Source organism: Tetrao urogallus (assembly GCF_951394365.1).
Source record: "Tetrao urogallus genome assembly, chromosome: 5".
Lineage (NCBI taxonomy): Eukaryota > Metazoa > Chordata > Aves > Galliformes > Phasianidae > Tetrao > Tetrao urogallus.
In genome coordinates this window covers 5,357,153-5,382,978 of record NC_136818.1, presented here as the reverse complement: position 1 = coordinate 5,382,978, position 25,826 = coordinate 5,357,153, and the positions used below count along the sequence as shown (strand labels likewise).

The window sequence follows — 25,826 nt, the reverse complement described above, 5'->3', positions numbered from 1 at the left end:
GCTGACCTGGAGCATTCCTGCAGGTGTTCAAGGACAGGTTGGATGGGGTCCTGGGCAGCCTGGTCTGTACTAGATATGGAGGTTGGTCACCCTGCATGTGGCAGGGGGATTGGAGCTTGATGATCCTTGGGGTCCCTTCCAACCCAAGCCATTCTATGATTCTATGACCTGAGGCATATGGACGCTGCAAATGCCAAATCCTGCAAAGTGACTTTCTTGCAAGATTACATTGCTTAATAAAAGAGCAGCAAAAACATCTGAAAAGATCCAACAGATAACTTCTATTGGTTTTCCTACTGGCCTAGAACCTCTGAAAAGGTCACTTTTGAAACTCAAGCTCTAACTACCTTCCATTGAAGGAAAAATAGGTTTTCTTTAAAGGGTATTACTTCAAAGTTCTTAGCACTGGTAGAATTGAAGCACAATCACTGCATACACTAAATTAATTTACATCTCTAGGTAAGTAAAAAGCTGAGATCACCAAAGCCATGGAAATCATCAAAAAGGAGATGTAATTCACTGCCCAACAGCCACAGATAAAGTTTTCCTGCTGCTAAGGATAAACAGCTAGGCTTTGAGTTTGCTGAATTTGCTTTGATGTAAAAGGATAATTTCATGCTTCAATAAAAGGGACAGGATGCAAGAAAAGCTAGATTAGGTTTCTCATCTTGTCGAAGATTTCTTGTGTTAGTACCTACCATTTTGTGTCCTTTGGGATATTGAGGTCAGTTTGGAGTTGCTCAACAAGAACCCACTTGAACTCATTCAGATAAGCTACAGTGATAAAGGAACCAGGGACACTCGTGAAGAAAGTATACATTGGCTGAGATAAGATGAGTGAAGTAGAAATGTTTATGAGCATTTGAAGAGTTACACATACTTAGGATAAAAAAAGACTTTTAAAAGTCTTTACTATACCAGAAGATACAATCTGTAGGGAACTACTGGTCTTCTAACCGGCCTTGACAAGTCTCATCCATCTCCAGAGTATTGCTAATATATTCATTGAACAGAATGAAGAGTCTGAAACCCTTCATAAGTAGACCTGGAAGGTAACCAGCATACAAAAGACGTAAGATATTTTTTATATTACATTTTGGATGTGATGAGCTTTGACAGAGGTTAGTGAATGATGAAAAAAATCGATTCCATTTACAGAATTGTGCTATTTCCAATTTCCTGGCAAAACAACAATAGACTGCACACAAGAAGAGGCTGAGAACTGTGTTCAGCCATCAGAAGAGGAGGCGAAAGGAAGATTTTATTGCTGCCTTCAACGCTGAAATAGGAAGGGACTACAGAAGCAAAGACAGATTTTTCTCAGATGTGCATGGTGATGCATGCTGCAACGGAGAAACTGCAGGTGACATCCAAGGATTTTTTTCATTAACATAGGTGGCCAAATGCAAGAACAGTGACCTGTTTGCAGCAGGGGCCTGGACTAGATGAGCCTCAGAGATCCCTTCTGTCTTAAATTATCCTGTGACTTCATGGAAAGATGATATGGGATGATTTTATTTTATTCTGTCCCCATTGATTTCTTCACTTTGACAAATCAAAATTTTTGCCATTAGTCCCACAAACTCAGTCTGAGCCTCTGGAAAACCAGACTGTCTTTTCTATGTCCTGCCACCAGGAGGGTCCTGTAGCTCCAGAAGCATTCCCACCTTCTGCACCTTATGCTATATTTGTTTACAGATGCGTGGAAACCTCAGCTGCTGTAATGCTCCCAAGGGCCCACCACATTTGTGGGGGCCCAGTAACCAGAGCACGGAAGCTGGATTTTGTGCTGGCAATAGCCAGTTAGTGCAACGGGAGTGCTGTAGAAATGAACACTTGTATATCTGACACTAACCTTATCTCACTCAATGCCTTGATTGAGCCTGTAACAAATTCCTCCAACAGAATAGTCTTTATTTATTCTATTGCACATACAATTCCCCACCATCATAGCACAATATAAACAAGAAGATCTGCTCTTGATGTTGGGGGGGGAAAAAAAAAATCCTTTCTGTTTCTGCCCCAGGTTCTAAAACGTGGTATGTGGCTGTGCCTGGATGATTTGACCTAGTTTGTTTGTGGTGGCTTTTTTCGCTTTCTTTCCCCCCTCCCCCCATTTGAAGTTCAGTGGCCCAGTGTACATGATAGCCTGAGTGAGACAGTCCACTCTTCTTCAAGATAAATGAATTCTCCAAGGGCAGGAACAGTCTATTAAGTCGCTTTCCAGAAAAGCACAGTAATGTAACCAAACTCAGTCAGACATGCACGAGACATAGATCAAAGATGAATAATGTGGAAATAATTTCCTTTGGGGTGAATGGGAAGCTAGGAGAGGGTTGTGCATTTGGGGGTGAGCAATACTGTCAGCAATACCAACAATTGCAGAATTATGCTTTTGTGCAACTTAATAGCAAACGAGGACCATTACATGCTGACCAGTATTACAGATCAGCATACACAGCAGCAGCACATAAAGTGGCCAGGATCGTGGAAAATGCCCATTAAAAATATAACTGTAAAATCTGGATACATCTCCCTGAACGACATGCACTTCAAAATAAGGAGGACTGCATGAACTGATAACTGCATTTCAAACCAACATTCATGGATTTCATTTTATATTCCACTTCCATTAAGAATATATATATCTATTTCTAGGACTGCTGCTTATTAAACCTGCCTATTAAACCATTCCTTATTACATGCAACATGAATTCAGACCTCCCTTTTTCTCTCTCGTAACATCCTCCTGCACCATTCCGTATAATAACTTCTGCTCTTAACTAGGAGAATGTCACATATCTGATAAAGAAATAAGAAATGGTGAGTTTCTGCTGCCTGCATTCCTTGATCTCATTACATATACGATGTCCTTAGGCAAGAGTTTGCCAGCTTAGATCTTTACTTGCTCTATCCCTTTAATTTATGTTCCCATCAGTGCTGCTACTGTTTGCTAGCATTTGTTTTTATTTTTCTCCAGAGATTTTTACTTGTCATTAAACAATTAAATTCAGAGAAAAATTTAAAATTTCTTTCCTGTAAAAAAGCCACATGATTCTGTACCTATGTTGGAACAGCACTGGGTGGCTAACATCCGTTTTGATAGAGGTCTCCTAGTTCAGTAAGAAGAGTAACTACCATTCCCCCTTCTTCAGCTCCCAAAAACTGGATGGCGACATAGCAAGGAATCTCACCTTTAAGCAAAGCCTGTGTAGCACATGCCACCACCGCAGGATGGGCACAGAGTAGCAGTGAGCTGCTTTTAGTGAGAACAATGAAGAAGAGGTCTGGAGCTCCTCAGCTGGATGGTTTGTGGGGCCTTACCAGAGATCCTGCACAGGCATGTTGCTACATAACCTAGTAGCAAACAATTGTAAGATCCTCAGGTGAACGAGCTGACTCTGAGGTCAAAAACATTTTCTGTATCTCAAAAACTGACTCTGGTGAGGTACATGGGAATCAGGGGTGTCTGGCTGACAGAAGTATTAACTCCGCTCCCACTGTTTCTCGACATTCCGTTCTCCTTTTTTCATGTTTTGTGGGAAGCTCATTGCATACAAGCTGGCACAACACAGATGAAACCCATTACTGTTTCAGAACACTTTCCAATGATGGCAGTTTTGCACCTACTGCAGGTTTTGCCTCACCCATAGGCAGAGGGCAGCAGCACTGGCTCATGTCACACAGAGGATAAGCCTGCATCTCCCCTGGCTGCCCTCCCAGCAGGCATCCTGCAAGGCCTAAGTGGTTCATTTGCTTTACATACATGCAGCCAACCTTTCCTGAACAGAGACTTCCTGAACCTAGTAAGGCTTTGTCAAGGAAGATGAGGCTGGAGTGTGACATGCCGTGGCATTAACTCTTCCCCTTCTCCATCAGCACTGCAATGCAGCACAGCTAAACAGCATTTCTTTGTTCCACCTCACTCACCATCCCATTTCTTCTCATTTATTAAGTATGTATCTCGAAATAACTTTCTTCTCTTCAACATTACATTCCTCCTCCTCCCTCCCCCAGCCTCATTCAACCCAACTTCTTAAATTGTGCATTCTGTCCTTCCTGCCCTCTGTGGATAGCATTAATTTTTGAGTTTGCGTGGCTTTGCTTCCCCTGATTTAGGGGCTCATTCCACTTCCATGCAATAAACAAACTAAGCCAAAATAAAACAATCCCCTTCCTCCATCATTATTTCGGATGATTACTTCAGAGAGAACAGCTCCAGCCCACAATATCTGCCTGAAAAGATCTGCTTACAGAAGAGGGATACGCTTATTTTGGAAACTTTAATATAAAATAAATGAGACCAAATAAACTCAGCTGCCAAATAATAGCACTGAAGAACTGACAGATGGCAGAACACTGAGCTTTAGCAGTGCTATTTGCCTGCTACATGAATAATTTTCTTGGACAAACCTGTGGATGTAAGAGTATCTTTAGATCAAGGATCTAGCTCAAAGAAAAGAAGAAACATAAGCAGCTTCTTCTTCATAATAACTCATTTTCAAACCAGAAGCCTGAACAACCATCTTCTCTAAATTCAGCTCATGCCAGATACAATAGTGAGAAGCCCTACAGGTTCCATCAGTTGGGAACTCCATAGCCACTTACTGCCACTGCACCCTGCCAAATTCAGTGGCTTGAAGAAAATGCACTTCATGGATAGCAGGAAAAAAACCTGGACATCACAGGTTGAACAAAATCAGGCAAGCTGTAATGCCATCTTATCTATGGACACAAAACAGGTCACACTGTCCTGAAAACCTGTGGAAGGGTAACATCTTGAGAGAGGGTATCTCCAGGTACAAAGCTGAGCAGCTTCAGGGATCTGGGAAGCAGTAGCAAACTAAGTAGGGATTTTTTTGTTTCTTTACAACAACCTTTTATCTTTAACTCAGCACTAGAGACAGGGACATAGAATCCCTAACAACCAACCAGAGCCCACAAGGTATTTAAAAAAATAGCTACAAAAGCATTCAGAAAATAAAAAGCCATTTAGCATATGGCTAGGTGCTTTGGATCTCTTTCCAAGCTGGAAATACTCCTCAAGTGCAACATTCAGCATTATCAATGCTCTGAACCTCCATATCTCAAATGGACTATAGCCTATGTCCCAGTGTTACGTTAATTGAGGAAAAGCTCTGGAACCTGGCAGAGATGCTGGTAATTATGTGACCTGTCCGAAAGCAATTGATTTTATAAAGTAGTTTGATCTTGCCAGAGGTGAGAAATCTCCATTTCCCATCCCAACTCTTCCTTAGGGAAAGTCCACAGTGCATTCTCCTCCAAAGGCTGTGCTGCATTTCCACACAGGAAAGTGAGACAGTCACAATGGCCTGCAGTTACTTCTCACCAGATGGAGGAAAAAATAAATAAATTTAAAAAAACATCAAGGACTGCTGGGAGAGAACTTCTAGGAAAAGTCTTACAAAACGTCCCACTATACACTCTGACTCTCACTAGATTTTCTGTCTGTAATTACAGCTTTTTCCTTGTCTGGTATGGCATTTACACATACAAACAGTTTGGGCTTTTACTTTGGGGGTATACACTAAAAATAAAGCAACATGCTCCAGTTTTTTGTTTAACAATCTGCCAGGTTTATCGTTCACTGCTGCCTTGAAGAGTGGCAACAGGAAGAGTTGCAAACATATGTGAATTAATCCCACAACCAGGACAGTGCTTATGCATCATCGGGCTGATTCTGGTTCCTTAAGAGCAGATCGGATCAGCCTCTGAGATGACACATAGTTTGACAAGGATACAAAACATCTGGGAAGAATGGCCTTACCATGCAAATTAAAGCCTATAGCTATCAACAGCCATAGGATTAAAACTACTTGATCTTCATCTGATTAAGTGTGAACCTCAAATCTGAATAATCCCATAAAAGAAGTAAAGTTCCAAAATTCTACTTGCAGATTTTTTTTTAAGATTAGAAGGCAAGCTTTGAACTGGTATAGAAAGAAATATCAACTTGTCCAGAGAGCCAGCCGCAAGTCAGGCATAAGCTTGTACTGGGCATCCTATAAACTTTGAGACATGAAGATCTTGCATCTACCACATAAACTTGTTACAAAAGTTAAACATATTGTGCTGAGACAGCTACATATTAGAAAGCACGGAATTAAAATTAAAACTAGCCTTAACCGGGCACTCCAACAATGCAGCCAGCTACACGGTACGAAGGCACGAATCAGAGCAGTTCAATGTGTGCTGGAAGTCCTGCTATGAAAAGTCACCTTTATTTTCTGTTGTTGGAAACTGGGATTGTGGCTCAGGACCACCTTGATCCAGATGTGAAAAATACGCAAGAACAAAGTCCTAAGAGGACACTTTACCCGTAACAGAGAGGGCTAGAGCATCAGAAGTTTCTGGTTTCAACAGAGAAAAGCACTCACTCATGCAAATTGCTTCTGGAAGCCAAGAGACCCTTCCTGACTGACAGATATGGATGTTATCTTCTGTGAATAGAAATGCTGCAGTTATAGGCCATAATTACATGCCACAGTCTCTGACCTGTTTTCAAAACTCTTGTACTAAAAATAAAAAAAGGCCAAGTCAAGAATTAGTCCACACAGGCACTGTCACTTCCACAATGAATTCCTGATTGACCTGTCACAGCACACTGCAGAACTGGAACAGATTTCTGCCTGTGTCAAGGTGACACTGTCCTGCTCCCATTAGCAGCAGGGAGACATTTCAAGGGCCATTATTTCCCTGATACTACCTGAAGAGAAGAACCACTGCAGAAACGTAGACTTCAGTTTCTTAGTAGGTTTCAAGCAGAAAATCACGCTAAACTGAACAAATGACTTTCCTCTCAGGACGGCAGCCCCATATTGTACCAGTCAAAGGCTCAGGTCAAGCGTCCTTTACAATACTTAAGTTTTAAAGATGATTTCCCCAGAGAGATAACGTAAGTGGGGAGAAATGGGAGGAACGGAAGATGATCAAGAAAAATCACCAGGGAACTAAGAGCTGCATGGTCCGTATCCTCTCATGCTATGCCCTCTGCCAAGAGATTTACAGACAGCAACACCAGGGAATGAAGCTGCTTAGTTATGCAGCCCCCCTCCGCACAATCAGGTAGCAGAAGGAGCATTAATAAGATAGCTTTTGACTAAGGCGGATGCAGGGTGAAAGACCAACACTTATAGTACATAAATATGCGAATGCAGTCACTGAAGTAAGTTTTTCTGAAGCCAGTATATGGCTGCAAAAAATATTCCATTCATTTTATGCAAAAGATAAGCTTATTTATCTTTCTTAATTAGGGAGGGAGAAGGTAGAACAGGTACTAGGATTAAAAATAAAAGCCTGGTTATTTGTGAAGCCCTCTATGTGCCAATAAAACACTTCCTCCAGCACTGTTTCTGACTCATGGGAATATATTTGTGAAGTACATGACTGGAAATTCAATAGAATGGCTTGTATAAGTTTCTTGGTCTGCCCAAGAACAAATCTGCAGATGTAAGCAAGCTAGTGTTTTCATTACGGTGTTCTTGGGATTCCCTTCAACTCAGCATCAGACCTTCACAGTTCTGTGCTAACAGAGCATGGACAGAGGTCCTCAAACAGCGAAAACGTTACATGCACTATGGAAATCAAGCATGTCCTTTTACTTACTCTATCAATATATTTTTAAAAGGTGTTGTCTGTACTGATCATCTGTTATATTTACTCTCAGCTTTAGTCATTTTACACTGCTCATCTTTTGTCTGTTATGTTTTTCTTCACTTGTTCTCCAAGGCAAAAACTAAAATAAGAAATAATAACACGGAGCAATGCCCTAGGAATTGGAAAGTTCAGCTGTAGTGACAGAAGTGCTGTCTGCAGTGAAGAATCCTAAGATGCTACCCCATGCAAAATGCTGCACATCGCAGTTTGCAAAGGCCTGACCCCAGGCACACAGATTTGATAGTACTTGATTCAGACCTTACATGATTGCTGGTGCAGCCTCACACACTAGGAAGCCGGGGAGCAACAGTACACCTTGTGGGTGTAGTGCTAAATAATAGCTTCTGATTCCCCTTGGACTCCTGCTTCTTAAAAGCTTTCTCTTTTGTGAGAAGACTGATCAGGAATCTTAATGCATCACTGCTGATCACGAGCCCTGAAACTATGCAAACTGCAGTAGTGCTAGAAATGTTTCCTGTTTCAGACAGAAATACACCTTGTATAGTTCTATCCGTATCACTGTCTGGAAAACTGGTATACGGGAACATTTGGACACCATCTGATTCAAATGACCTGAATCTTTTGTGTGTTTAATTTCTGTTACAACAAAAGCTGAAGTTTAAACATCATCCTGTGAGTGTTAAGAATAACACCTTCCGTTTCTTAGCACTCCATGCTTTGACAAGAAGACATGTCTGAGAAACACCACTTGTCTGTGCTACTCACTGCATGCTGCTTCTGATTCATCTGACCCATCAGAACATTCTTCTTCGCCGTCACACTTCCACCTATCTGGGATGCAGTGGCCGTTGTCACAAGCAAAATCCGACTCAGCACAAGTTTTCTTTGCTGCAGGAAAAGAAAAAAACAAACAGAACTGGATGTGAATATAAGCACAACAGATCACCTTCACGGCATCCAATCCCATGAAGGACAACACTTGATTTCCCCACATCAAGAGAATTCATCTCACATTCAGCTTTGCTTCTCCATGACAGAAACACTCAGGTATCGGGTGTTCCTTTTCTCTAAAACTTTTATTCCTCAATTATTCAAAATGGATCTACTCTTGTATATTTTATTTCAGACAGTAAAATAAATAAATAAATAAATATGTAAAAATAGGGATGCTCTTTATCAAAATAAGGATCTGGGGTTTACTACAAAACACTGCTGCTTACATGGAACTGAAAGTGTGCTGCATGATTTACAGACAAGTAAGACAAGTCTTGTCTTTGGAGTACTACGATCTAACAATGTTTTTATCCACACAGTCTATCATGGCTTTTTTTAGTACATCTGTCACCCTATTAGATGATCATAAAGCACTCCTCCAGACAATAAACATCATTTCATTAAATGTCAACCACTCAACACTCTTTGCTTTGCTTGCATTAATCTAGGGCTTGAAAAAGACGCAAGGCAGGAGGCTCAAGCAATTAATGGGTCTATTCCACTGTGCTGCTGGTGCAGCACACTCAGTGCCTTTCATATACATCAGCATTACTGCACTGCAGCAGAAAGAAAGCAGTCTACAATCTGGCCTGTTCAGTCCTTGGCATCAGTGTGTACGTGATCACAAGTCACTGCCTTTTCCAATGGTGTGGCTTTTCTACAAGGAATACAATTGAAGAGCAGGTCAGCTGACCAACCAATTCATATAGGAGGTGGTGGCAAGGAGATTTGTTTCTTCCCTTCTGCAAAGCTGCTCACAATATAATAGGATCACAAGAACATTCGGGCATTAAAGGACACCTGGAGGCCATGTCCAGCCTCCTCCTCAAGACCTGGCCAGACCAGGTAACTCATGGCTTCACTCAGTCTGCTTTAAACATCTCGATCTCAGGATGGAGACAGCATGACCTCCCTGTGCAATCTGCTCCACTGCTTAACTGATTGCACAGGGAGGCTCGTGCTTGGTACCTACTACTCAATGTAAGTCATATGTACACATTATGGCTTCATCAGCATTTCTTCCAGCAGACATCTTCAAAGCATTAAAAACGACTTGATCTGACTTTTTCTTATTTTTTCTTACATAAGCACAAGCTTACAAGCCCATGACCTATGCAGGAAGAGGGTCATTGCTGCATGAGGTACTGGGGAGGTTGTCATGGCAGAAACCAAGCATTCATGTCCTAACGTGAGACACACAGCTTCCCTGAACAAGCATTGAGGGCCTGTAGCATCTCTCCTATGAGGAAAGGCTGAGTGAACTGGGTCTGTTCAGCCTTGAGAAGAGAAGACTGAGAGGGGACCTGATCCAGGTCTATAAATATCTACGGTGTGGGGGGCAGAATGGCGAGGCCAGACTGTTTTCAGTGGTGAGTGGAGACAGGACAAGGGGAAACGGCTGGAAACTGCAGCATAGGAAGTTCCGCACAAACATGCGCAAGAACTTCTGTACAGTGAGGTGACGGAGCACTGGAACAGGCTGCCCAGGGAGGTGGTGGAGTCTCCTTCTCTGGAGATGTTCAAGACCTGCCTGGATGCCAACCTGTGCGACCTGCTGTAGGGAACCTGCTTTGGCAGGGGGGTTGGACTCGATGATCTCTGGAGGTCCCTTCCAACCCCTACAATTCTGTGATTCTGTGATTGAGCAGGAAAACACCACAACACACCAGTAAGCAGCTGTACAACCTCTCAGGATGCACTTCATAAAGAGAATATGCATTTATTCCCCCCTTTCCACTGCTAAATGAGCCATGTTCTGAATCAAATGGACAATTTGCCCTTCGGTCATTTAGAACCAAATATTATGAACAAATATAAAGAAAAACCACAGAGGCCAACTGCTTTACAAGAGACGAGCGACAAAAGGAACCCAGTCTGATCTTCCAAGGATATTGCACGTCCATTATCAGAGGGAACAGACCTGCTCCTCAACACTTGTGCAGCTGGCTATCACGGGTCACTTCTGATGTATTTATTACATCAGATTAACTAAACTAAGCTTGCATGTAATGGTCAGAAGCTCATACCAGATGCTGATGGTATACGAGTGCATAAGCAAAATCACAGCATTTCCCTGCCTGCTGCCAACCTGAAGCTCAGCAGTTGAGGTTAGAGGAAAACTGCAGCACCCCCAAATGAAACAACTGTGTATTTTTCCTGAAACAGTGACAAGTGTAACACTGGAGATATGAGATGTTTCATTTTTAAAACTGGTTTAGTATAATACAAGCTCTCTCAGAATCATCATGTCTTGCTTCCATCAGAAATCTCTGGTCCTTGGCTCATTCCCAAGAGACTGTGACCTTTCCACCTTCACCCAACCTACTCTTTCTCCATCAGTCTGACACTCCGACCACTTATTTCCAGGACGTGCAGACACAAGCGAGGGGTCAGCAACAGACAGGAGGGTAACAGGCAGCCCTCCCAGCCTGCAGCACGGCCAGCCTGCTCACAGCAGATGGTAGCACTGATTGCTTTGTTCCCCCGACACTGCTCTTGGGCAGCACAATTAATAGATTGCCAGGATTCACAAAAGGGAGAGAAACGCATTGCTGACATTCACAGGCATCCTTTGAGGGTGTTAATGCGCTCCAGGAGCAGAGCCCTTCTTTGCAAGGCAAAGCTGTGCCCAACCACCCAGCAGCAGAGAAAGGGGACCCTGCCCACACGCCCACCCAAGGGTCCCACAATCCCCTGCCTGATACATCAGCAAGATAAAAGCACATTTGGTCCTTTGTTTGAATCTGAACTGCCTGATCACTTAAAGCAGCAGGCTGAGGGGCAGAAGCCTTAAACCATTCTATGATTATTATATTTACATCTACCATTTCTTATTTTGCTGTTTCTTATTATTTATATTTTAAATAATGTATCATTATTATTCTTATTATCCAACACATTGGGTCATGGCTCTGCAGAACGCCTTACTTAAAATATGCTCTGCTTTGTGTTGCAAACAGCAGCCCGGATTATTCAAGCTGCAAGAATACGGAAGTCCTGTCATTTCACCACTAACGCAAGACTGGAATCGCTTTGTTTTCAACCAGATTCCCCTTCTGGCACTCAATCCTTGTGTCTGTGCAATCACGGCACAGGCAGGGAGAAGTTAATTAATATATCAGCTCTCTGTCACTTTCCTCCTTTTCTTTTTCAAGTCCAATAACCTCTTCTATTAATCTCCCATGTTATACACCTTTCTTCCATCAATTCTCCATTAAAAATTCATTCAGGCCCACACCATAAATTGTCAGCGGTGCATTAAAAAGTAAAATAAATAAATACCTCCCTTTCAGACAGTGGGGAGGACACAGGTTCCTTCTATGGTTTCACCTGGCTCAGAAATAGCCAAGCAGAATTAATTGTTCCCCTGAGACCTATTTCCTTTGCCGTAAGCAGCACAGGCAGCTCTGCTCACATCTCTTCCAAATGAACATAAGCAAACAAGAGTAACTAGTCACAGCTTCCCTGTGCCTCTGCTCCTCGGGGGGCAAAATGATACCTGGAACAAGCAGAGAGAAGGCTACTGAAGCATACACACAGCCTTTCATCTTCTTCCCTGCTTGGATACAGGAGTGACACCAAAGAGACTGCATTTCTTTTGGCTCTTGCTCCATTTGCCTTTGGTACCTGCTTTTCCTTTTTCACATCAGTAGCTGGGCAGATACAAAAGGAGTTCCAGCGTAGAAGTTAACTCCTGTGCAGCCACAGGGCTGATTCCCAAGGGGCTGAGCACTGGTTTGGGCAAATTTCCAAAGCTTGGTTAGAAAGGAATTCATTCCTGCTTCTCTTCTCCCAGTAAAACAGACAAGAGAGGGAATAAAGCCATGACAGAAACACAAACGAATGCTCTGAATTTTAAACTAAATTACACCAGACCAGCACAGTCCCTCATTTTGTAAAAAATGTCCTTCTGTTTTCCATTACTCGCATCCCTTATCCCAAATTGAAGGTGAGGAGTCAGGGTTCATCCCCAGAGCAAATAAGCAGCAGAACTTGAGGCGACTGGTTTAGAATATGAACATTTACTGAGGGTATCAAAAAAGAAGCAGTCACTGGGGATATGTATAATTAGATAGGAAGAAAGAAATGCATGCTGAAAGGAAAAGGAACAAGTACTGGCAACGAGAAGGGACTGGATGCTCTACAATCAACTTCCAATTTCAAAATTACCTGATGTGTCAAATCCCAGACATTAAAACCAATCAGGTAACTGAAACTAATTTAAGAGGTCCAAGATTTGTACTTCCATCATCTTACTGTTAAGATCCAAATCTCTCCTTTACCTGAAGCCCTCAGTCACTTCACTTTGTGCTTCGGTTCCAGAAGCTTTCTGGGACAGGAACATCTTTTATGCTTCATCTTAGACAGCAAGCCCTCTGTGATTCAATTCTAATCCACAGCCAGCCTAAGGAGCGTGCTAAGCCAAAGAGACCTGCAGACTGAGATGCGCCTTTACCACCTCACAAGCAGCCAGCCAGTTTCCACCAGATCCGAAAAGACGGGGAGCAAGATGTGAAGAGTCTAATCCTACACATCCCATACAATCAGCAGCTGAACAGAGAACAGTCAAAACTACAGCCCCACAGAAGGAGGACAGAGAAAGGCCTCTGCCCACTGGCCAGGCAAGGCTGCAGTGGTGCTGCCATCCTGCAGTACAGGCTGTTGCAGGGGTCTTCAACAAGATTAAAACAACCAGAACACCCAGACACTACAATCTTAGTTTCACTTGTTCTGCTGCCCTCATATGAATCCTATTTTACTTCTGAATCAGCAGCAGGCTGCCCATCGACTGCTATCTGATCTCACCTGCAACTACATTCAGCCTGCTAGGAGAAAACCATTTCACCCAAGCAGCTGTAAAAGTAGAATAAAAGGGCATAAAATGAAAATTTTGAGAGACTAAAATACCTAACCCTGCAGGATGTGAGAAGGGGAAGGGGGTGGTAGGCCAGAAAGAGAAATTGAAATTCATGAAACAGGTTTCATTTCACGCTGCAAAACTTCAATGGCAACTTTGATCTCTGGTATACCAGAGACACTGACAAGACTCCACGTGAGAAGAAAAGCAGCATCACATGAGTTCAGGCGCTCAGCTTAGTCCCGAGGCACCAGCCTGTACTGTGACAGCCACACAGCTCTGCCCAGGACAGACCTCCTTGTTAGGGCTCACTCAGCTATTCTGAATGGTCTCAAACTGAGAGAAATTCAGCCCAGCTGAACCATCTACTTGCCCCTACGTTGTTTTCTGCTTACCAAGAGAAAGGTATCAAGCTTGAGAGAGATTGTCCAACACTTAACAGCAAGCAGACATCTTCAGTTTATAACTCGGTCCACTCCTGGCTGCAAACACAGCCACATGACAACGCAGATGATGCTCTCAAATAGGAATCTGAGTTTTTTTAAATCTACACGTGAAATTGAGCTCACTGCAAACCTTTTCTGTACCCCAAGCACAAAAAAAGAAAAAAAGATTGATCCCAAACCGTATGACCATGTTAAATACCCAAGTGATGTCTTACTTTTTGAAGAGATTTGAAGATCCTAACCTGCATCTTAGTGTTGTGACCTGAATACTCTCAAGCTCTGTAGACTAACGTGGCACTGGTTTCAAAAAAAAGGAAGCACAAGATGAGTATGGCAATCCACCAAGTTGTGGCCTCCCATGGCAGCAGGTGGGCAAACAACTGCCTCGTCCTGCCCAACACCACTGGCATCAGCTATGGGGTTGGCTGCAAGCAGCCCAGGCTCACTCAGCTGGTCTTTCTGCCAGCTCCTCAGCATGGGAAATCCCAGGAACATGTACGTTTGCAGCTACAAAATGGCATAAGATCGAGAGTTGAAATGTCAGGATATCCTCATAGATGTGGGCTGTCGGATCCTTTTAGTTTTCAGACAACTAAAGACACCTTGAAGTAATGAAAGGGAATATTTAACCAGGCTCTGAATCCGGCCACTTTTTTTGATGCTGCCATCTCAGCAGGCAGTTACATTTATAAAGTAAGATGAATGAGATCACCTCAAACGGGTGGTGCTCAGACACAGACTACATTCCCTTTGATATCTCACATGAAACACATTTAAATGTCTTCTCCCCACAACCCTTGAACCCACCTCAGCAAGCAGTGACCCACTGACAGGAGCTCCTTGATGCCAGGTTCCAGCCACTGCAACAGATGTGCAGCTCTCGAGACTAAACCGGCCTCTCTGATCAATTAAATCAGATCGAATAAATTAAGACAGACATCACCTGGGGTTTGCATTGGTATCAAAGGTATCCAACTCTGTGCGTTTTAAATGGTAATATGTACATCCTCAATTTCAAATTATTTAAATACATTTCCACATTCAGCACTGAGTTTAATGCATGTAACAGGAATCTGTGAAAAGCTATGGAAAACACAGAATCCTACAACTGCATTTTGTCCTCATGCATGAAATTAAAGTGATATCAACAAACAAACATATGATTTCATTGCTGTCATCAAGGCAAAACCCAAGGGAAATCTTTTCCCTTTCCTCAGGTTGCTCTGCTATTTCAGACATTAAGAAGGGGCTGTATGCTCAGAAGTTGCTCTGTTCCTTTCCAGATACACAAGTTGGCCTACTGAATGCAGCATTTATCCATACAAACTGTTTCACCAGTGATAAAAAAAGCAACGATCCCTTTTGATTGTAATTCCAGAAAAGATTTCAAGGACAAAACAACACACAAACGGGTGTGCTCCCCAGACATCTGCACCACACATGTGGGGTATGCAAGCTCTCCTTGGGAGCTTGAAGGCTTCAGGAGGGCTCTGGCTTCATCTGGGCGAGCTTTGCAGCTGGGAACAACCCCAGCAGAGACCCCTGGCACTGCCACACTCCACAGGAACATCTGCTCCCTCAGATTTTCCTTCAGCTATGTTTTGTTTTTTTCCTTCAGATTCACGTGCAAAGCACCAGTGATCTTTTAAGCTGCATAAAAAGAAGTTTTCTGACAGTTTTCTCATTGCTATTCTTCAGGAGCCCACATCACCTTAGTCTTCAAGTCTCTAGGGTTTAAAAGGAAAAAAGGCAAACAAGAATCAGCTACCAGCCTCTCCCCACTCCCCCCTCACTCTACCTGCAAATTGGAAAACCATGCTTTTGCTGGGGGCTTAGGGGGGACAGATTTTCCTTCTCCAGCATCCTCAATTTGGTACGCTCCAACCTAACACTTTGTTTTTTAAATATTTTTCAAGTAAAGCTCATCCACACTGCCTTTTGCTGACAGAATTGCCAGCTCTGTCTGTCTGCTTTGGGTTTTGTTTTGCTTTCTTTTAACGAGCAGCAAGACGCTGCTGCAAGACACGAGATCTTGGGTGGCACCTACGTGTATGTTATTTCACAATGAAGAGTGTCTGCCATCTCCCCAAGAGCCATTGCACGTTATTTTGTCTTTCTGTTTCTGGGAATTAAACACTAGGGGCCATGTTCTACACCCCGAAGAAAAACCACCAAAGTCCATGAATAATTATTGGCCTCAGTGATCTCTGTGCAAAATTGGACGCAGATGTTTTTATGACACCCTATGATGTGTGTTTTGAATGCAGGTTTTACAGCCCTCAGCCTAAGTTATGGGCCTCAAGGAGACACCAATAAATATTTCTGTTTGACAGGGTGGTCACAGATATAGGAAAACAGAAAGGCAGAAACAGTGCAAAACTCCCCAGACTCAAGCTTGGGAGCAATCACCAGCGTGGGACTTTTCCACCACACTGACCCCATGCTGCATTCAAGCCCCTGATATCCCCTAATTATTAATGGCTATTGGTTTTCATGAAGAGGTTAAACTATCAATCCACTGATGAAAAAAGGGCTGGGCTTCCCAGGGGCAAAACACACTGAGGCTACTTCTGCTAAGAAGTACTAAGAAGAAAAATGCATTATGTCCACAGAGGCGTTTTCATTCCCACTTAGAAACACACCTATACCTCATCAATCAGACAGGTACCAGGGAAACAGAAGAGCTGTGCTCTGAGGTTGCATTTGTCCTCAGAAAAGAAGGCTAAAGATGTGTGAATGCAGATCCCTTCACTAAGGAATATGGAGGACTGGAAAGAAAAAAGGAGGGCCTCTCTGTAAGGTCATTATTTAGCTCTCTGCTCCATTTGATATGATTAAGAATTATTCCTTTTTCAACAGGCTGGTGAAAAAATCTCCAAGACCAGTTGAGAAGATGGTGAAAAACATATCCCAGAGCCTGAAGGGCTGCTTCTTACCTGGGCTATGCTGTTGCATTAAAGCATTACAGCACTGCAGTTCATATGGAAGATGCTGAGTTGCAGCAGTTGCCTTTCACAGCGTGGACACAACCTTAAACTTCTCAGTGCTTGAATGAAATAGACAGCTGTAAGGATGAAGTACACCAAAACAAAACACAGCAGTTTCAGCAGAATTTTGTGCTCATGTTTGCTTGAGGGAGGTACATCCACAAGTCCCAGACTCAGAGCTATGACAAATGCCCTGCCATGCTCTCACTGCAGCTGCACAGTATGCTGTCTTTGGGGTTGAAACCTGTGTGAGATATTCCTGGGGTTCTTCAAGTCCTTGCTGCACGTTTGCCACTTCATTTTTGGAGTTTGCACCTGCATGAGGTGGCAACAATTTCAGGGAAAGCCCCTTCCCCTGCAGCTCAGCCTGAAAATACAATATACGTCCTATTTAAGCCTTGATTTTCAAAAGTTGGCCTGAGTCCAGGATGCATACTGTTAATGTGTGGAAAAACAGTAACCTGATATTTACACCTGCAAGCTCTGTGTTTGCAAGCGCAGTAAAACATCCATACAACACGCCTATGCATAAGTATTGTACATTCCCAAAATGTGTTAATTGCTAACAGCCCACATATCTCTAATCTGTAATATAAATTATCTGGAGCTAATGACACGCTGAAAATCCAGCAGAATTCAGTGCAGACCATAACACTAAAAGAAAGAAAAAGTATAGACTCTTCAGAAGTCAAATAAATGATCTAAATCCAATACTCAGACTCAACCCTCTCAGTTGTGAAGTCATCTCTTCTGTTTGTAGCAAAGAAAGTGAGGAGACATGATAACAGAGCATTGCTGCCTCTGTGCAGGGTGTGGGTAGCTGGGAGGGAGATGCAACACGGGATGCTCTGATGAGGGAGTGACACCTATGGCAACACACCTGATCATGTTGCTTTGTATCCAACAGCAGGAGAAATAAAGTAGTTAATCTGCTTGCTTCGGCTGTGTTTACTTACTAGACATTCTCTAGCTACTTAACATTGGATCACTGCTCCTTTTCTTCTCTTTCTACTTTAATCAAGCTGCATGGCAAAGAATACAACAAATACTCTGTGCAGTTAAGAAAACCCACAGACCACGTTTTACCCTTCAGGAAGGCTACAGTACTACGATTTAAATACATAGGGCACAATCTTGGAAGAATAAGGAGTCAACAACAATGAAAGGAGTGGGCATCTTTTTGAAGATTTTGTCTGCTATTGAAAAAATGCATGTTATACTATACCTTACTGGAAAGCATTATTTATGCTGTTGCAATGGGAATCATAGAATCATGTTGGAAGAGACACACAAGGATCGAGTCCAAGTAGGTATAAGAGCTTGAACTGAATTGATTGCGCAGCAACTCACCAGGAGTGTCCAAGATGATGAAAAAAATTAAAAAATAAGGCCCTGCTTCTTAATATTTAGCTAGCCCAGAGCCACAGATGTCTGTGGGTGCCCACGGTGCATGTACATGTGCAGACACCTTTTCTTTAGCTCTGTGCTGAAGAAGACATGAAGTGCATCTGAGACTCCAGATGACTAATTTTCCAGGAATCCTACTTCTTAAGGCCACTGAATTAGGGCTCTGGGAACTGTAAGGAACTGAACACAAAAGCATTTTCAAAAACGTCTCCAAAGCCAGCATCATTTCAGACTGAACAGCAGGTTCATCCTCTGATCCAAGTCTGTTACAGCGGAACGGTGCCAAACAAACGTCTGTTAATATTCTGCCAGGAAGCAGGAGCAGGCGGGCTCTGACACTACGTGAAGTGAGGTGGTCAGGTTAGGAGCTGGGCGGGCTCTGACACTACGTGAAGTGAGGTGGTCAGGTTAGGAGCTGGGCAGCGGTCATGCCAACCCTCCATTTGAGCACCAACCTCTTCACCCGTCATCATCTGCTGTCAAACGCCTTTGTGCACTGCCACACGAAGCACCAGTACCCTGGGGATAGGAGATGAATGGGCACAACATGGGAATTATGATGCATGCAACAATACACTTTAACCTGTTAACAAGTATGACCACGCTTACTTATTCGGAGCTCTCTAATCATAAGGCAAGAAGACATCAACAGCTACTGTGTCATGCTGACAGGGCCCTCCACGGCAAGCTTGGTTCAGAGGTCCACAGCAAACACAAAAAGGCTTTGTCTTTTGATGGGTAGAACAAAGCTACCATGTGGTACAGCATCACACATGCAATTAGTCAGGAAAGTTAATTCAGCAGAAGCAGATGGTGGAACCAGTGGCAGTGCTTTCAGTAGGCATGTTTCCCCCTACCCTCGAGCTGCTGTGAGCGGAGGTGATGGGGGAGTGGCGAGCAGACCACTGATGAGGCTCTGAGCTGCACAGCATGGCACCTGGGTGAGGTGCTGGGTGCCCCCCTCACTGAGCAGCTCCTGTCTCCTCCATATCTCCTCACCACAACCCCGGGGTGCCTCAGGGTAGCTCCATGAACTGCACTGCACATGGCGGGAAACTGAGGCAAAGAGACAAAGCATCTCAGCCCTGCTTGTGCTGGGAGATGCTGATGAGGAAAGGACAAGAAGCTTCTCCCTCTGCTTCTTACCCTACAGCTCATCCAGCATGGGACAGGAATGAAAGGCTTCTTGTTCACTGCTGATTGCCCTGAACATGCAGAAAACCTAAAAGCCAAACCACAAGAATCACACAAAGAACTACAATACAGGAAACCTTGTGATTTGTGTGACTTTGAAGTAGCAGCCCTGGACACAACCCTCAAAGTCCCCCCTTCTGTAACTGCCATCCAGCATTGCTCCATACCTCACAGATAGCAGCAGTACCCACGTGAGGATGGCATGAGCTAAAGCCTTTAGCTAAAGCATTTGATTAACATGATATGAACAACCAGCAGCCTGACAAAGTGCATGCATGCTCTGGTCACTACAGAGTTTTCTTGGTCCAACCTCATTTTCTCCAAAGCTCCTGGTAACCCATTAATTAAAATACATTATTTACAGCTTCCAGGGGTTGGAAGCCATGGGATGCACTCACTGGAATTCACACAGCTCTGTGCAGTCAGTCCTGCTCTCGTCTGCCTTGCGATCACTGCCATGGAAATGTGCAGGAGGCGACAAAGGAGCAGCAAAATGCGCTGGAAGGGGAGCGCAAGGTGATGTTGCAGGAAGGCACAGACAAAGAAGAATCCAACTGCTGCTTCCAAACACAATCCTTCTTTGTGCAGGTACAAGTTGATAAAGAGGGTTTTTTATGGATGTAGAAACCAAAGCTCCTTCCAGCCAAGTGCAAGCAGGCGGGGTGGCTGGAGCACCTTGCCTTTCAGTCCAGGGCAGGGCATCATTAGGGATTTGTGGTGAGACAGCAGTAATGAGTTGGGCTTCAGCCAAAAGCAAACCCTGAGGTGAGGAAACGTAGTTTAACTCATTTAATAAGCAATCCCCATGCCACTCATATGGCAGCACCAGCTGCAGACAGAGCTGCTCCACATTCAGGAGTTTTTTTTGTTTTTTTCTTTTTTTTTTACACCATTATTAAGTAGTCATGTTCATCAGCAATTCCCTCGACTTTGCAGGAAGAAAGCATTTTAGAACATAAATTTGAAGGTCTGACTGACAAGTATAACAAAAGTCTGCTGGGTCTTTGAACTGATTTCCAAAGGTGGTTTATGAGAATAAAGGGAAAATAAAGTTATATGGAATTATGAACTTTTTACTGCTTAAGGAGTCTCACATGAACACTGCTGAAAAATCAAGTACCATAAAGCCAAGCCATACACATAACCCTTTCAATGATTACTATGCTTTTTCCCCTCCCTATTTATTTCTCATAATTTATTTGTTTTATGAGGCCACTGGTTACCTATGTCTTTATGTCTTCAATGAGACATAAAAAGGAGACACCTCTGTGAAAGTAAGCCACTATCAAAGCCTGACAGCTTTCCTCCAGCAATACAACAGTGGATTTGGAGCATATTCTCCTGTGGTTCACTAACATTCCTTTCATTGGAAAGAAAGGAAAGAGCAGAACACATTTCTTGCATGATGAAGAAGCAGCTCTGCAGATTTCAGTCTGTAATTCCCAAAACCCAAACTCCTGCACCATGCCCTCAGCTGGTGCAAAAAGGCTTATCTGCTCTGAAGGCACTGTAGTTACTGATTCGGATTAGCTCTACAAGCTTCTTTTGACATAATATATTGCAACAGTGCATTGACATTATTTAAGTGCATTGACATTATTTAAGTCCAGCTTTAAATGTACAACAAAAGAGGTATTTTTTACCATAAGCTGAGAAGTTTGCATAAATTTTTATTTTTTAATTATCTTCAAGTCTGCCACATGACTTATACTGGCAATACTGCATGGCTCCCATAACGGTACAGCGACTGAGCTGAAGCCCTGAGCTCATCAGCACATCTGTAAACTAAAAAGCAGCATCAGAAGCAAGAAAGGAGATTCACAAGTGAGGACTCCACATCTAGCAGGACAGATACTATCCCCAAGCTCAACACGTCCAAAATTAAGGAACAGAGAGGAATCATTTCCTCTCTGCTCCTCCATATCTTATATGCTCCTTATGTGCTTATATGCTTATATGCTCAATATGCTCCTCCAATCTTCTGTAAATAACAGCACAGATGAGACTCTGTGGCTGCAAGGTAAGGATTCCTAACAACCACACACCTTCCAGTTTGTCACTACCAGAACTGAGACTGGTGAGGAATATCAGAATTAAACTTCCCCTCCACGAATGGTTTCCAGTCACCCAACTGTTACCAGGACAACTCCAGCAGCCAGAATACAAATTACCTTTAGGGTACCACGGTAAACTTCAGCGCTGACCAACCCTGCAGGCAAATTTAAATCACAGCAATTTAAATGACAACTGTGTAAACAGCAGAAACTATTAAACTATCACAGGAGTCAATGTACTATAGTCAGGAAAAATGTTACTGGAGGCAGCAACAAAACAGAGCAAAAGGAGGAGGAGACACAGACATACAAAAGTTCAGCCTTGTAATGCATGAGTGCCAGGCTCAGGGCTCTCATTCCCTAGGAAACATCACTTCTGCACTGACTTTTTCTTGTTCTGGATATCAGCTGCAAACAAGTCCCAACGCTGGGGCAAAACTTTTTGAGCAGGAAATCCAGGCAGCTCTGGGTGCTGAAAGATGCACAGTAACAAGTAGTGCTGGGACTGTGCATTTCCATGGCTTTATTCCTGCGAGAGGAAGAAAAAGAATTATATACATACATATTTTTATTTTCCTTCTACCTTTGGCAAAAGGCAGCCTTAAAACTCAAGAGTATTAAGGAAACACTCTGGATGCACAAATCGTTCTGCAAAAACACTGATATACAAACCACAATGGTACTTATGTTACCAGGCTGAAAAATTCAGTAAATAGCTTCAGCAAACATAACTCAGCTCAGAAGTCCTGCTGTCTACAGCTCGCATCGCTGCTTGGGTGTTGCTCAAGTTTTCACACACTTTTTTTTTCCTACTTATGCTGACACTTCATCAAGTGCTTGGCTACAAGAGGATTTACTGATAAAAGCATCAAGTGCAAGCAGCTCAACTGCAGAGAACCCAAAGCAAGGCAATGCAGACTGACAGCTCTGCTCCACCTTTCCCCTTGGTAAGGTGAAGTTCTTTCTACCAGATGAATAAAGTGCAGCTTTTAAGTAAAAATTCTCATTCTAACAGCTTAGATGACTGTTGGATAGTTTGCATTTCAGTGAAATGCATAAGTCAAGTATCAAACTCACTGGATGCTAGCTGGGCAGTAACGCTTGGAGGTAAAGTAATGTGAGACCATGCAAGAGCCACTCCCAGACAGCCAGCAGTTTAATGATGGAGAGCTGGCCCAGCTGTAGCAGGCATGCAGCCTTCCTGTGAGTCCTGCAGCCACTCCAGTCTGTGGCCTGACTTGTGATTACCGGAGCGAGGAGAGCTGAGCAGAGGTTTTGGAACAAATCTGCTCAGCAATTAAATCATTCCTTCATGGAGATGTTATCATTAAAAGTAATACAAAATCTGAATGTACATAACTGCAGCCTCCCAAAAGATCACTTCCAACTATTCATTAATGTCAGAAGCTGCCCACTGGGTGGATAACCCAGCGAGAGCCAGGTGCAATTACCATGCAGGGCTTTCAAGGGGCTAAATACATAAATCAGCAGAATATTCAAAACCTGCCAATAGCTCTCCCCTTCTTTTCCTCTTTGTAGCAACCTGGTGGCTGGGTGAGGTTATAAATACCACAACTTATCTCAGCCTTCTTTCAGTCTCTCCACTTGACTGTTCCTTCTCCTTCACATCCCATTTCAAATCAGGTTTTAAGTTTATGTCAAGCAGTACAGTCTGACCATGCCTCTGGAAAGAGATGTGACTAACTTTTGTACCAACTGGAACTAATGAACAAAAGCACCACGAGTTTCTTACAAACTGACAAATACAGGCAAGACTTGACAGAATCAATTAAAATCCTCATTCTGAAAAGTAAAATAGAAAGGGCATTAAAAGATCTTCACCTTCCCCTGCTATGCTCCAGCTCAAGCAGCAGCTGTTAAAGAGAAGCCACGTGGTACGGCTCATCTCATCGCTCCCTTCTGAAGTGCCCGTTTCTCCACATGCAAAGATGGGAATAAGGAAAACCAAATCCTTCAAAAAAGTCTACAGAAGTCAAGGACTGCAACTTCTTACGGTTAGAAATAACTGTCTTTTAATGACTCAGTCTTGCAGTATTCAGTGCTGGAAGTTCAGTCCTGCTATCATCATCAGTATTCGTCCCAGTCTGTGGGTGGCTTCTCAGCTATCATTTCTCCATTAACTGCCTCTGGGAAAGGAATGCAGAGGGAAGGGGTGCAAATGTGCATGGGGAAAATCACCACACACTGTCTTTGATGTTCCTCACTTTTCACAAATTTCTTTGGCTGCTATGGGGATAAGCCAAGCAAAATAATGAATAAGAAGTTAAACCTATTGCCAGTTCAGCCTCAGATCAGACAATCACCTAATGGTATCCCTGGGTGAGCATGTGACAATTTACCATGGAATGAATTATTAAGGACAGCCAGACGACTCCAGAAACAAACAAAAGCAACCAACTGACATAAAAAAAATGGAGTAAGTACAGCAAGAAAATTCAGAAGGCAGAACTTTCTCTGCCTTGCGAAAGATTTCCCGCTTCTCAGAGCCCTGGCCCCATTCGTTCCCCTTTTTTCCTTCTTGGCCCCAGGTCTGTGGCAGTTCATTATGAAGATAAAAACATTTTGCTTCACTCCTGGGTCAGTTGGGTCGTGTCACACAATTCAATCGGCAGGTTAATTTTAAATGGGTCAGAACTGATATTAAGCTGTTAAAATGAGAATAAGCTGATTGTGCCTGGGAATAGAAAAGCACAGAGGGGCCTTTCACAGTATTTGTGCCTCCAGATAACCTCAGTTATGCAATGGAGCTGCCTTATTCCACCTCCTTCTCCCCAGTGGAAGCAAGTAAGTCAAGATCTGCTAACAGCTGTTTACCAAGGAGTAAAAACAGTAAAATGCATTCAGTGCATTGGGGAACCTTTTAGGAATCTTGGGCTGTGAAAAATAACCTCTGGGTCCTCTGCCTAAGTCAGAGCCTTGGCAGGAGCTATGCCCCACATACACAGGACAGGGCCTCTCGTGGTCCCCACAAGACTGGTGCACAGCTAACAAGGACAAGCCACAAGGCTAAGGCTACAACGCCCAGGTGTGCCCAGATCCAAATTAAGGACTGCCAAAAGTGACCCTGCTGTGGGTCAAAGACTTTCTGGTTCACTGGCATCACCTAAGCACTTGGACTCTACTGCCAGATGCAGGGTGCACGAAGGTACTTTGGAAGTTTTGGAAGGTACTTTGAAGTTATTTTGGAGATGAATTTTTAAGCTAAGAAGCCTTCAAGCTCATGGTTCTTTCTGTGGAAACACTACAATCTTTACTCAGCTTAGTCAAAATGCTGGCTCGAGATTTAGACCAAACCCTTACCATCCCCTCCCCAAATCATTCAAGGCCAAACAAAAATTTAAAGCATAAATGACAGCTACTGTCTGCTTAGAAGCAACTGGTCAAAATTATATCCCTTCAAGAAACCCTAACAGCTCTAATTCCTTTTTCCCCAAGTCACGCTGTGCTTCCAAACACAGCCTTGAAGAGCTTTTCTAGCAGGTTGACCTAAACCACTTAGCTCCAATTGCAAGTAAAACCTGTGTGTTCTGTGTTAAAACAAGAGCAGTGAAAAGACAGTTGTTGCCACAGCAGTCACAGTCCAGTTTCTTCCTGACCTGCTTTCCTGCTGGGAAACCAGAATCGTTTGCAAGTTTTTAACTAGCAGAGCAAGAGAAATCTGCTCTGCAATTATTTCAGCTTCAGGCCCATCCTTAGAGATTCAGTATTCCCTAAAAACTAATAAAACATTCTGAACAAACACATGCATGCATGCAAAATTACAATTTGAAATATTTTTTCCATAGTCAGCAATAAGAGACCACTTAAATTTGATTTATGTAAACATAAAATTGGGGAAAACATGCAGCCTACGGTAGTATTTCCATCCCCTTCTCAACCAAGACCTTGAAAAGTATTGTTTTCTGCACTGTATGAATTCATTCTTTAAACAGGATACTTATGTCACTTTTAATCACTTGCTTTCATTGCTGTTTCTCAGTGTAATTTTACTGTACTACTTGCTCCACTGCAAAATCTATTTTATTTATGCAGCAAAGATGCTGTTGAGGTAAAGCTTTAATTTGAAGCTTAGCCCTTTTATCATTAGCCTATCTTCTAATGGTCATCTTTTACTAATCAACAAAATATTTTTGTAATAAGGAAACTGAAAAAGAAAGAAAATATACAAGCTGCCCTCTAACCGCACAAGAGTGCAGCAGAGCCCTACATCGCACGCTTGGCCCAACCC

The 25,826-nt window shown here is 43.1% G+C and overlaps 1 protein-coding gene across 1 annotated transcript in view; it reads right to left on the bottom strand.

Moving 5' to 3' along the window:
• The window catches only part of LRP8 (LDL receptor related protein 8), a gene marked incomplete at both ends in the record, with an annotated part of 150,672 nt that overhangs the window by 52,626 nt on the left and 72,220 nt on the right, over positions 1-25,826 (bottom strand). Inside the window, one exon of the mRNA XM_079535977.1 lies at positions 8,404-8,526. Within this exon, the coding sequence (XP_079392103.1) occupies positions 8,404-8,526 (123 nt within the window). The remainder of the gene's footprint in view (positions 1-8,403; positions 8,527-25,826) is intronic.